This window comes from Bos indicus x Bos taurus, chromosome 5 (assembly GCF_003369695.1).
Source record: "Bos indicus x Bos taurus breed Angus x Brahman F1 hybrid chromosome 5, Bos_hybrid_MaternalHap_v2.0, whole genome shotgun sequence".
Taxonomy (NCBI): Eukaryota; Metazoa; Chordata; class Mammalia; order Artiodactyla; family Bovidae; genus Bos; species Bos indicus x Bos taurus.
In genome coordinates, this window is record NC_040080.1 from 60,898,579 (window position 1) to 60,911,618 (window position 13,040).

General features: G+C 35.2%; 1 protein-coding gene across 1 annotated transcript; it reads left to right on the forward strand.

Moving 5' to 3' along the window:
* The first annotated feature begins 8,386 nt into the window (after nucleotides 1-8,386).
* Nucleotides 8,387-9,334, forward strand: LOC113893672 (olfactory receptor 12-like). Its single transcript, XM_027543556.1, has one exon. The coding sequence runs from the start codon at nucleotides 8,387-8,389 to the stop codon at nucleotides 9,332-9,334; it is 948 nt and encodes a 315-aa protein (XP_027399357.1).
* Nucleotides 9,335-13,040: the final 3,706 nt, after the last annotated feature.

Sequence of the window (13,040 nt, forward strand, 5' to 3'; positions counted from 1 at the left end):
TGTCTCTGTTGAAACCAGAAATGTGTTTACGTAACAAATGAAGTGGCTTCGAGTTGGGTTTCTGGAGAATTGTCATTTTGATTTTGTGCTACTGTGTTACGGTGGTTTTTCATGGTGCTTGATGAGTTGTTTCTCTGCTAGTGCATTTGAAGTAATGAACATCTTTCTTCCTTAGGTAAAGCTGCCTTTTTTTTTTTTGTAGCTTGATTATAATGATTCAACAGGTTAATAATTAGAGGTGTTCCTCTTGTTGTTTTCAGTAGATGGTACTGTAGCACCAGTTTTCCGCTTCTCTTACCTGAGCTGCCTCTGGTTATATTAGAGGATTGGCACTTTCCGCCTTCCACCACTTCTGCCTTCATTGTTACTGCGTCTGCCTCTGGAGTCAGTAGTGCCTTGCCACTGCTGCTGGTGTTGCTGGTGCTGTGGTGGATGTTGCCATCTGGGGCTCTGGTGTGGCTGTCCCCTCGGCTACCTTTGTGGTCTCCTGGGATGGCAACTCCACCACCTCAGGGAGAGGGCAGAAGTATCGGGGAAGCTATGGTCACAGGTTCCTCAGCTACATCTGGAGCTGTTGAGTTCATAGGTGCTGCTGTGGGTGGGCAAGGGGCGAGAGTCACGGACGCCTCTATGACTAAAGAAATGGGGTTGCAGGTTCTGCCATTTCCTGTTTTCTTGTGGCTGCGGTTGCTGCTGCATCCTGGAGGCCTGAGTCATGTGTGCCACCTTTCCTGGATTCTCTGGGACTGCAAGCTTAGATTGGGGTCACCAACCCTGCTTAGCCCTGGCTCTGCCTCCTCTGTGTTTCCAGTCCACCCATCTTTAGATGTGCTGATGTGTGGAATTCTCTGGTGTGTCCTGGTGTGTTAGACAGAGGCACACTTGTTGAATTATGAATGTTTTAGAATCCACCTGCAATGCACAGGACCTGGGTTCAATCCCTGGGTTGGCAAGATCCCCTGGAGAAGGGAAAGGCTACCCACTCCAGTATTCTGGCCTGGAGAATTCCATGTACTTTATAGTCCATGGGGTAGCAAAGAGTCGGATACACTGAGCGACTTTCATGTTCACTTCACTTTACTGATTGTAGATCGAAGGAGAGAGACAAAGAGAATGCCTACATCACTATGATGAGCTATGTGTTTATTTAAAATTCTTATCTGGTGTGTCTTATAAAAACTTTAATTTTAAACTTTTTACTATAGCATTTTATAGCTGTGACTTTGAAAAATTTAAACTTCTCCCACTCCACATATAGAGTAGATACCATATTTTGAAATAGGGGAGATTATCTCATTTACATTAATTGTAAAGGTCTATTATTGTTCTTTACTTTTGCCATTTTAATATCTTTTTTCTGTGTTCCTTTTTTTTGGTATTTTGCTATTAAATAAATAATTATCAATTTACTTTGAGAAATATAACCTTAAACTGCATGTATCATTTGTGTCTACGTATAGGAATTTACTCTCTTTATATTTATTTACCCTCTCTCATTTAAAATCAATTTTTAAATTATTTAATCTATATATTATACATTTAGAACTACAGAAGACTGCATTGTAATTTTTCTTCAATTACCAAACATAATTTAGAAAACTCAAATTTATTTTATTTACCCACATTGTGGTATATCATCCACAATATATATTATGCTTTGAATTTCAGTTTTTCTATGAAATCTCTTATAGCTATGATTTTTATAAATCAAGTTCTCTTTCCATTATCACAAATGTAATTCTCTTAAATGAAGGTAGTATATTTCACTTACATTCATTTTTAAAATCAATTTACTTCACTTCACTCTAGTCTTAACTTTTGCTTCACTTCACTTTACTCACTAAAGTCATTTTTCATATTTTCTATGTATGTTCCATTTTTTATGTTGTTTTAGAGGGAAATAATATTTCTACTATTTCCATTTTTCAGAAGTATAAGCCTAAGTTGCATCGTTTGTGTCTATAATTAGCAAGTGTATCACATTTCCCCCTTTCAACCTTTAAGATTCAACAAATTATTCAAACTCATTTTTTACTTTTAGAGGTAGTATTGTTCTCTGAGCCTTGTTAGATTGTACATATCTGTCAGTTATTCTTATATATAAACAAATGGTATGGAATGTAATGGAATTTTTCCAGAAAATATTTTTGTATCACTTAACAGATAAGAAATAGAAGTCACTATAACTTTATAGATATTTAAATTATATTCTTTATATGTCCATATATAGAAAAGTTTATTACTTTAATTCTTAAAAGTCAGATCACACTTATGAGAATCATATATTTCTCTATGCTGTGTCACATTTTCTATTGTGCTTTAAATGGGTCATATCTGTTTTTTTGTTTCCTGCCATAGCAAGTGAATGTCTCCTTAACAAAGACTATACCAAATTTTCAGTGAGTCTTTCCAAAGGCTTCAGTTCAGTTCAGTCGCTCAGTCGTGTCTGACTCTCTGCGACCCCATGAATTGCAGCACTCCAGGCCTCCCTGTCCATCACCAACTCCCGGAATTCACTCAAACTCACGTCCATTGAGTCGGTGATGCCATCTAGCCATCTCATCCTCTGTTGTCCCCTTTTCCTCCTGCCCCCAATCCCTCCCAGCATCAGAGTCTTTTCCAATGAGTCAACTCTTCGCATGAGGTGGCCAAAGTACTGGAGTTTCAGCTTTAGCATCATTCCTTCCAAAGAACACCCAGGACTGATCTCCTTTAGAATGGACTGGTTGGATCCCCTTGCAGTCCAAGGGACTCTCAAGAGTCTTCTCTAGCACCACAGTTCAAAAGCATCAATTCTTCGGTGCTCAGATTTCTTCACAGTCCAACTCTCACATTCATACATGACTACTGGAAAAACCATAGCCTTGACTAGACGGACCTTTGTTGGCAAAGTAATGTCTCTGCTTTTGAATATGCTATCTAGGTTGGTCATAACTTTCCTTCCAAGGAGTAAGCGTCTTTTAATTTCATGGCTGCAGTCACCATCTGCAGTGATTTTGGAGCCCCCAAAAATAAAGTCTGACACTGTTTCCACTGTTTCCCCATCTATTTCCCATGAAGTGATGGGACCAGATACCATGATCTTAGTTTCCAAAGGCTTAGAGTCTCACTTTGACTAAAAAAATTTTCTTTTAACAATTAATTGATAAAGAAAGAGTTTATAAAATATGAGGAAACTGGTTAAAAAAGAAATAGAAAGACGTGATGCAGGCAAGGATGTCAGAACTGTTAAGGATTCCTGGAGTATCCAGCTGCAGTTTGCTGCCATCTGGTGGCTGTTGTCCGACTAAATACTAAGGCAAAGATTCTAGGTACAATGGTAGAGTGGAACTTTCAGAAAGATGGTTAAGAATTCTAATTATTGCCTAGTTACCTGGTTTCCATCCCCATCAGATAGTCCTGAGGACAGGAGCTTGGCTAATAATAACCAGGAATGTGCAAAGCCCCAAACGCCTCCCTGTCTCCCAAGATAAAGTTGTCTCTGGTACTGTGAGTCTTGTTTTCTCTCCCTTCCTTTTGTTATTTCCCTCACCAAAAATAAGTCCTGTGAGATCTCACCACTTGTTTCAAAAAACAGATGAACAGAAAATGGAAAATATTCTCCAATTACGTTATATCTGATTTGGTTTTTTCTTGATATCCCTTTGCATGGGTTATATTGGATTTTATTTAGGATTGTTGTATATATATATATTCATCATCAAGATACATCATTATTTGGTTTCCTCATGCTAATCATGCCACATTTTGTCCTTAAACTTGCCTGGAAAATCCCATGGACGGAGGAGCCTGGTGGGCTGCCATCCATGGGGTCGCTAAGAGTCGGACACGACTGAGTGACTTCACTTTCACTTTTCACTTTCACGCATTGGAGAAGGAAATGGCAACCCACTCCAGTGTTCTTGCCTGGAGAATCCCAGGGACGGGGGAGCCTGATGGGCTGCCGTCTATGGGGTTGCACAGAGTCGGACACGACTGAAGTGACTTAGTAGTAGTATCATTAAAAGATGGTGGATTTTTCCTCAATTTTAAAAATCCTGATGAGATTGGATAACATTGAAATTATTCACTGTTTCAAGCTTTCCAGGAATTAATGGGAGTTGCCATCTGACAAAGTATTGTTTATCATAGGAAGAGTTTTGACTTATTATTCAATTATTTCAGTGGTTAGCAAAAGGGGTAATAATCAAAATATTTAACAACTTTTTTAGTAATCATTTATATAAGTGCTTACATATAAAAGTAAACAATAATCCAAAATAGTCCCTTTTGTATTCTTACTGAAGTTATTACTAGTGAAGAAATTTTTAACACAAACACTAAATTTTTCTAATCATTTATTGATTTTTTTAAACAAATTGCTATGGGAAAACTTTGGTTCAACATACTTTGCTAAATGCTGTCTGAGCCACAGTTTGAAGTTGTCCCTAAGGTTATCAGAGGGGACTAGACAGGCCAAACCATTACAACAGTAGTTGTCCCATTAAATTTAAAGTTGTCAGCTGTTGTATTTGAAAAGAATTTAATCTTCTTTCAACAAAAGTGTTTATAATGCTGAATCCTTGCCAGGTTTCTGCTAAACTAATATCAATTATATTTACAATTTTCTATCTCCTTGTCTTGTTCCTGATCTTCAGATAAAGTCTTCCAGACTTTTCTCATTAAGGGTGATATTACTACTCCTAGATTTTTCATAGATGCCTTTTATCTGGCTGAGGAAAGTTGCTGAGAGTTATCAGAATTAAATGTCTGTTTTTGTGTATATATATTCTCCTATCCACTTTGTTAATATAGTAAATTACATTATTTTTGAACAATAAATGAGTTATGCATTCCTGGGATAGCGTCTGTTTCTTCTTGTCCTTTTGACATCCCTTGGTCCTCTGTTGGATTGAAATTTACTAAATTTTTGTTTATAAATTTCACATTAATGTTCACAACAGATATTGAACTGTATTTTCTTCTCTTGTTGTGTGTCTGTCTGGTTTAACACCACCTTTATCTTGGCTTCATTAATTAGGAGGTATTCCCTCATTTAAATTCCATGGAAAAGTTTATGTAGAATTATTATTAAGGTCTTACTTATGTATTGGTAAAATTCACCAGTAAACTGCTTTGTGGAATAGTTTTGAGCTATATATATGCATATGTGTGTCTATGTGGCATATGTATCAGAGGGAAGAAGGAGAGAGGGAGGAGAGAGACCCAGAGCGAGAGTAAAGAAAGAGACTCTGTTGTTACTGGTTCAGGCAGAGATCTGATTTCTTTTACTTTTCCTTTGCCAGAATCAGAAGTCAACTCTTTTATTTTGCAAAACAAATTAAACTTCTTTTCCAATCCACCTAAGTAGTAGAAGTCAGTGATTTTAATTAGGTATAAATGTAAAGAATCTAAAAGAATGCCTGAGAATTGGTGGGAGGGGGGAGAATGGTTTATATATGCAGCATTTAGTGATCTAGTTTTGATATCCACTGGCATCAGAAAATAAGAAATGGATTATATTTATTACACATTTGTGTTGAACAAAGACAGAAATTTCTGGAAGGGATATTTATAAAACAATGCAATGAAGGATGGAAATATCCTTCCAGAAGAATATGTATGATTAATAATACCTTTGATTGACTTTGAGTGAGAATGTTGCTATTCTGCCAGGAAGCAATAAGGAGACCAAATTCACTTGTCCTTGAACTTCTAAGTAGGGACTGGCTTCATTGTGATCAGTTGAGAATCATAAAATATAAATGAATGTTCTCCAAACTCATCTCACTAGACAATTTTCAATATTGAGACTAATTGAGAAGGAAGTGTGATCCAAGAATCAGTATTAAAAGTGAAGCAAAGCAAAACCTCCCCAGCTGATTCTAACATATGGGAAATTTAGCAAACATTGACCTAATTGACCTCTAGGGCCCTTTCTACTTTTCAGAAAGACCACATATCTATATATGTATATCTATCTACCTGTCTATCTATATCTAATTTACTTTCTTTTTTACAAGAATAACTACATGGTTAGATCAAAGGATTTAGAACTTAGGTAGGATCAATTTTTGGTTCCGTCTTTGCATAATATAAAGAGTAGGATATTCCTTGATGTCAAACTGAAGAGTCAGTCTGATCCTCTTTTAGTTCTAGCAAGTAAAATTAAGGTATATTAGATTTAGAAATAAATAGGTCTGTTTACTGAGTGCTGTCACTTGAATAAATCGAATGTATACTGTTAAACATGTTTGCAATTAACTGCACTTTCTTCAAAGCTTCTTTTAATGGAAAAATGAGCTATTAAAATTCTTCAATGAGCTTCTTTTGGTATCTGCTGAATCTCAAGTAAGGTGCCTGATTTTTTAAAAATCACAACTTTTTAAAAGATAGATTTCTTAATTTAGAAAAAAATATGTTAAATCTCTCATGTAGCCACTCTTAATGAATACTTTCTATTTCCCAGGTCCTACATATTTTATTTAATTTATATACATAACTTAATTTAATCCTTTCAATACCACCCTATGGTGGTATTGATGTTCTATAGATGTTATAAGACATATTTTGCTGATGAGGAGACAGAGGTTCATAAAATATGAACAATTTGCCCTAAATTACTTAACCAGTGAGTGGCAGGACCTGGATTAAAACTTAAATTTACATGAATTAAATGCCACATTTTTAACTAATAAAACATTTTTTACTTTATAAAAAAATAGTAACAGAAGCAACATTGGTTTCACTTTTTCTGACTCTATTATAATTTTGATTTTGTAAAAATGTCCAAATTAAAATGACTTCAAATATGACATTAATTTTATTGATGGGAAGTTTTTTTTTTGATATTTCAGAAACTAAAAATAGAAATGAACACAAATTTATAACATAAAATTTCATCTTTTCCACTTGGATTTAACTTTTCAGATATATTAAAATTATTGATGTTTTATCCACATACATATTTAGTATTTGATATTAAGCATTGATACTTATTTTAAAAAGCAAAACCTGTGCAACACAGATTTTGTTTGCTCTATGTGTTTCCGTTAATGTCTTCTGTTTGATTAATAATATAGACAAAGAAAAAATACTTCTTAGAAAAGTTAATCTTGTACTTCTTGTATCATAGTTTGCTTCTGTATAAACAGTAATTCATGTATCTGAGATGTTAATGCTTTATATTAAAGGAAAAAGATGTGTTGGAGTTTGGCTGCAGAAAGGAAGCAGACCTACTAGCAATCAGAGTTAAGTAGTAAAGGAGTAGAAATTGAAGAGTGTGTATTTAGTATAGGAGGTAAGAGTTGATTTATCATTTCAGATGACTTTAAGACTGGTGCTTTATTCCAGTCCATGAAACAATAATCCCATGTTTCCTAATGTCTCTTATATAGCAGGATGTTTTAAGACAGTCAAACTAACTGCATTTTTTGATAGGAAAAAGAATTGACCTAATTTTTCACCTGATATTCATTCCTAAAACAAAAGTAATTTTTTACGTGGCTATTTGCTTGTTAATTTAACTAACATTTTGAATTTAAGATGTTCCAGTAACTTCAAATACTGCTTTTCATACTCAGTTTCACATTTTTATCACAACAATCCTATAAAGTAGGTATTATTATTACCTCCCATTTCACAGAAGAGGACTTCAGGCATTGAAAATGTAGGTAGCAATTTTAGATTATTTCAGATTGAAAGAGGTGAAATTTGGACTTAGTCCATCCAATTCCAAAGTTCTGAACAAATGGCATAAAATGACTCATAGCATCACTGTCCCAGACATCTTTTGCCCATCTACATTTCTCATATCATTGACATTGAATATATTAGAAAAATTATATATATTTGCCTACTGGTCCTTCCAAAAGTAAAGTTATTCTGTTAGATATGTTGACAAGAGAACTTCATATTCCAATAGCATTTTTTTCTCTCATTTGCAACCACATGGATGAACCTGGAGGGTATTATCCTAAGTGAAATAAGTCAAACAGAGAAAGGCAAATACTGTATGATATCACTTATCTGTGGAATCTAAAGAATACAACAAACTAGTGACTATAACAAAAAAGAAGCAGGCTCACAGATATAGAGGACAATCTAGTGGTTGCCATTGAGGTGAGGTTGGGAGAAGGAGAAATATAGGGATGGGGAGTAAAAGTACAAACTGTTATATATAAAATAAGCTACAAGGATATATTGTACAATACAGGGAATACAGCCAATATTTTATAATAACTATAAATTTAGTATAGCTTCAAAATTGTCAATCACTATATTGTATACCTGTAACATTAATATTGTACATGAACCATATTTCAATTTTAAAAAAAGAACGTAAAGTTGACAAGGCTTTCCATAGGATTCATGATCATCCACTGATTTTCTCAGATAGGTCTCAGCTATGAAGAATGAACTGAATAAGAATTACTCAGAAGTGATGGAGTTTATTCTGCTGGGATTCCAAACATCTCCAGATGTTCAGATTCTCTTATTTTTACTCTTCTTGCTTATCTACATGGTCACTGTGGTGGGAAATATCAGCATGTTAGTTGTCATTAAAATAGACTCCAGACTTCATACTCCTATGTATTTCTTTCTCAGAAATCTATCTTATTTAGATCTCTGCTACTCCACCGTCATTGCTCCCAAAACTCTGGCCACTTTCTTATCCAAAGACAAGAGAATTTCTTACAATGGCTGTGCAACCCAGTTCTTTTTCTTTGCTCTCTTTGTTGGGACTGAAGGCTTTCTTCTAGCTGTGATGGCATATGATCGCTTCTCAGCCATTTGCTCGCCCTTCCTCTACACTGTTCGTATGTCCCAGCAGGCTTGTGTTCGTTTGGTGATTGCCTCCTACATCTGTGGCTGCATCAACTCCATGATACAAACAGGTTTCACCTTCAGTTTGCGTTTCTGTGGAGAAAACAGATTGGACCACTTTTTCTGTGATGTCCCAGCCCTGATCAAGATCTCCTGTGTGGACACCTTGGTGAATGAGACTGTACTCTTTATTCTCTCTGCCCTCATCATCATCACTACCACAACTATCATTCTGGTTTCTTACGCATGTATCCTCTCCACTGTTCTAAAGATCTCCTCAACTCATGGTAGGAGTAAGACCTTCTCCACTTGTAGCTCTCATTTCACTGTGGTGAGTTTGTTCTATGGAACTGTATTCTTCATGTATGCCCAGCCTGGAGCCATCTCTTCACCAGAGAAAAACAAGATTATAGCTGTATTCTACACTCTTATCATTCCTATGTTGAATCCTCTGATTTATAGTCTAAGGAATAGGGAGGTAAAAAATGCTGTGAAGAGGATATTGTTGAGAAAAAAATCTTTTCATTGACCTCTGGCCATCTGTAAAACTATAGGCTAGACTAAAATCAGTATATGTAATAATTTGTTATGGAATAATTCTAACTAAGTTCATCTACGTTTTTGAAGATTCAAGTTTTTTTTTTTAACATCAACAGATTTTTAAAAAATGAATGAAAATAAATGTAGATATTTTATATTACTTTATAGTTATTTTATGGTATGATACCTGTTTGTTACAGAGGTTTGTTTCTGTTTGTTTTTCTTCAGTTCAGTTCAGTCCTTCAGTCGTGTCTGACGTTTTGCTTAGGTGTATTCAAAATTACAACTCCTGAATACAGTACTAAATAAGTACACACACTAAAGGTATTAATATCTGAAAATATATATGATTATGTAAATATCTATATATCCATCTATATATCTGGGGGAAAAAGAAAGAGACACTATTACAATTTCTATGGAATTTGTTTTTTCCAAATCATAGTTGAGTTTGCTAGTGTCCAATCTTTGCAAATGAAAGTTGAAAGTGCCACAGTAATATAAATCATTGCTGCTGCTGCTAAGTCGCTTCAGTCGTGTCCGACTCTGTGCGACCCCATAGACAGCAGCCCACCAGGCTCCCCCGTCCCTGGGATTTTCCAGGCAAGAATACTGGAGTGGGTTGCCATTTCCTTCTCCAATGCATGAAAGTGAAAAGTGAAAGTGAAGTTGCTCAGTTGTAAAGTCGCTCTTCGCGACCCCATGGACTGCAGCCCACCAGGCTCCTCTGTCCATGGGATTTTCCAGGCAAGAGTACTGGAGTGGGGTCCCATTGCCTTCTCCGATATAAATCGTTGGCCTTGCTCAAATAATTAATTATATGAAGGGGCGGTACAAAGTATTACACCTATAATATCCTTAATAGTCCAAACATTAATGATTTCACCAAGGAATAAAAAATTAAAAAAAATAAATAAATGTGGTATGGTTGCTGTAAACCTATTTGTAATGGGGAGTCTTAATAATAAATGTTTGGTAATATTTTTAGTATTACTTATATTTATTGAGGGCTTCCCTTGTGGCTCAACGGTAAAGAATGTGCCTGCTAGTACAGGAGATGAGGGTTCGATCTCTGGGTTGGGAAGATTCCCCTGGAGAAGAAAATGGCAATCCACTTCAATGTTCTTGCCTGGGAAATCCCATGGACAGAGCAACCTGGTGGGCTACATTCCATGGGGTCACAAAAGAGTCAGACACGACTTAGGGACTACACACATACTTATTGATCTCATTACTTTCTTTCTTGTAATGTTTGTAATCTATATATTGATTGAAAATCCTTATTTTCCTCTAGATTTGAAAAAAACATTGGCATGGAGTGACATAAAATAGTGTCTTATAGTAATGTAATTCTTTTGATGTCTGTAATTATGCATTTTTATTTTATTCCATTTTAGTTCCTTAATTAAATCTGCTATGGATTTGAATTTATACCATTAGAATTTTGAATTCCATATAATTATTTTCAAAGTAGTTTATGATGTGACATCTAGGTGTTACATAGGTTTCCTGTTTTAGTTTTGTTTTGTTTAGATGTATTCCAAACTGCAACTCATAAATATTGTACTATTTAAATTAATTGATAAATACACACATTATGTTCATTAATCAATATCTGCATGAACATTTGCATATCTCCATGATTATTTTAATATAACTACGGTTTTTCTGGTTTTGTTGATCTTTTGTTCCTGAATTCATTAGTTGAAGACTTGGTTGATTTATTTTCTGTTTTTACTTTAATGGAAAGTGTTTTGTATAGTTTTCAATGTAATTTTTTTTGCTTTCATTATTATATTCAATATAAATAATTTTTCATTTTAATATTCTTTTTATTAAAGGGTTATGTAGATAAGGTTTGTTCTTTCAGTATAGTAGATTTATTTAGACAATATATTTTATTGTTGATTTCTATTTTTATTGTCTTGTTCAGAGGATTTAAACTCAAAAACCTTTATGGTGGAATTTCTGGGGCACATTTAGATAGCTATTAAACTTGTAAATATTCTGCAATTTAAGGAAACGATGTCATCGTAATATGTATTATTAAATTGGATTTTAAACATATTGAATATGATAAAAGGTGATCATTATGGCTAAGTTGTAAATATAGCAGGTAGGCATTGATGGTTCAATGTCAGATAATGCAGAATTGAATTTGACATATTATTTAATTTTAATTAATTTATTTAATTGGAGGATAATTACCTTAAATATTGTGGTAGTTTAATGCCACATTAAAACACACAAAAAATTTGACATATTAACAGATTAAAATATTTTAAAAAGAATTGTTACAAAAAGTGTATAAGGAATGTTTGATAAGTTGTAACAGTATTTTATGGTTTTAAAAACAGTAAAATTAGAAAAATAACTAAATTTTATTAAGCTGCTAAATTATAACTACAAACTGAATGAACACACATTTTCATTGGGAAAATGGGAAAATATTAGGAGCATTTGCTTTAAAATTATGAAAAAAACACAATGTCCATTATCCCTAAATGCAGTTCAACATGCTATTAGAAATCTAACAAATGCAATACAATAATAAACATAAATTTAAAGTTCAGTTCAGTTAAGTTCAGTCGCTCAGTCGTGTCCGACTCTTTGCGACCCCATGAATTGCAGCACGCCAGGCCTCCCTGTCCATCACCAAATCCCGGAGTTCATTGAGACTCACGTCCATCGAGTCAGTGATGCCAGCCAGCCATCTCATCCTCTGTCGTCCCCTTCTCCTCTTGCCCCCAATCCCTCCCAGCATCAGAGTCTTTTCCAATGAGTCAAATCTTCGTATGAGGTGGCCAAAGTACTGGAGTTTCAGCTTCAGCATCATTCCCTCCAAAGAAATCCCAGGACTGATCTCCTTCAGAATGGACTGGTTGGATCTCCTTGCAGTCCAAGGGACTCTCAAGAGTCTTCTCCAACACCACAGTTCAAAACCATCAATTCTTTGGCACTCAGCTTTCTTCACAGTCCAACTCTCACATCCATGCATGACCACTGGAAAAACCATAGCCTTGACTAGACGGACCTTTGTTGGCAAAGTAATGTCTCTAGTTTTCAGTTTGCTGTCTAGGTTGGTCATAACTTTTCTTCCAAGGAGTAAGTGTCTTTTAATTTCATGGCTGCAATCACCATCTGCAGTGATTTTGGAGCCCCCCAAAATAAAGTCTGACACTGTTTCCACTGTTTCCCCATCTATTTCCCATGAAGTGATGGGACCAGATGCCATGATCTTCGTTTTCTGAATGTTGAGCTTTAAACTGTGGAAAATTCTGAAAGAGATGGGGATACCAGAGTACATGACCTGCCTCTTGAGAAACCTATATGCAGGTCAGGAAGCAACAGTTATATTGGACATGGAACAACAGGCTGGTTCCAAATAGGAAAAGAAGTATGTCAAGGCTGTATATCGTCACCCTGCTTATTAACTTATATGCAGAGTACATCATGAGAAACGCTGGGCTGGAAGAAACACAAGCTGGAATCAGGATTGCCGGGAGAAATATCAATAACCTCAGATATGCAGATGACACCACCCTTATGGCAGAAAGTGAGGAGGAACTCAAAAGCCTCTTGATGAAAGTGAAAGAAGAGAGTGAAAAAGTTGGATTAAAGCTAAAAATTCAGAAATTTAAAGTATAGGGGATCAAATGTAGGATTAAACTGTCATTTACATGATAATTTACAAA

Excerpts from the sequence above, each read along its gene's own strand:
- LOC113893672 (XM_027543556.1), top strand. The coding sequence starts at position 8,387 with ATGAAGAATGAACTGAATAAGAATTACTCAGAAGTGATGGAGTTTATT.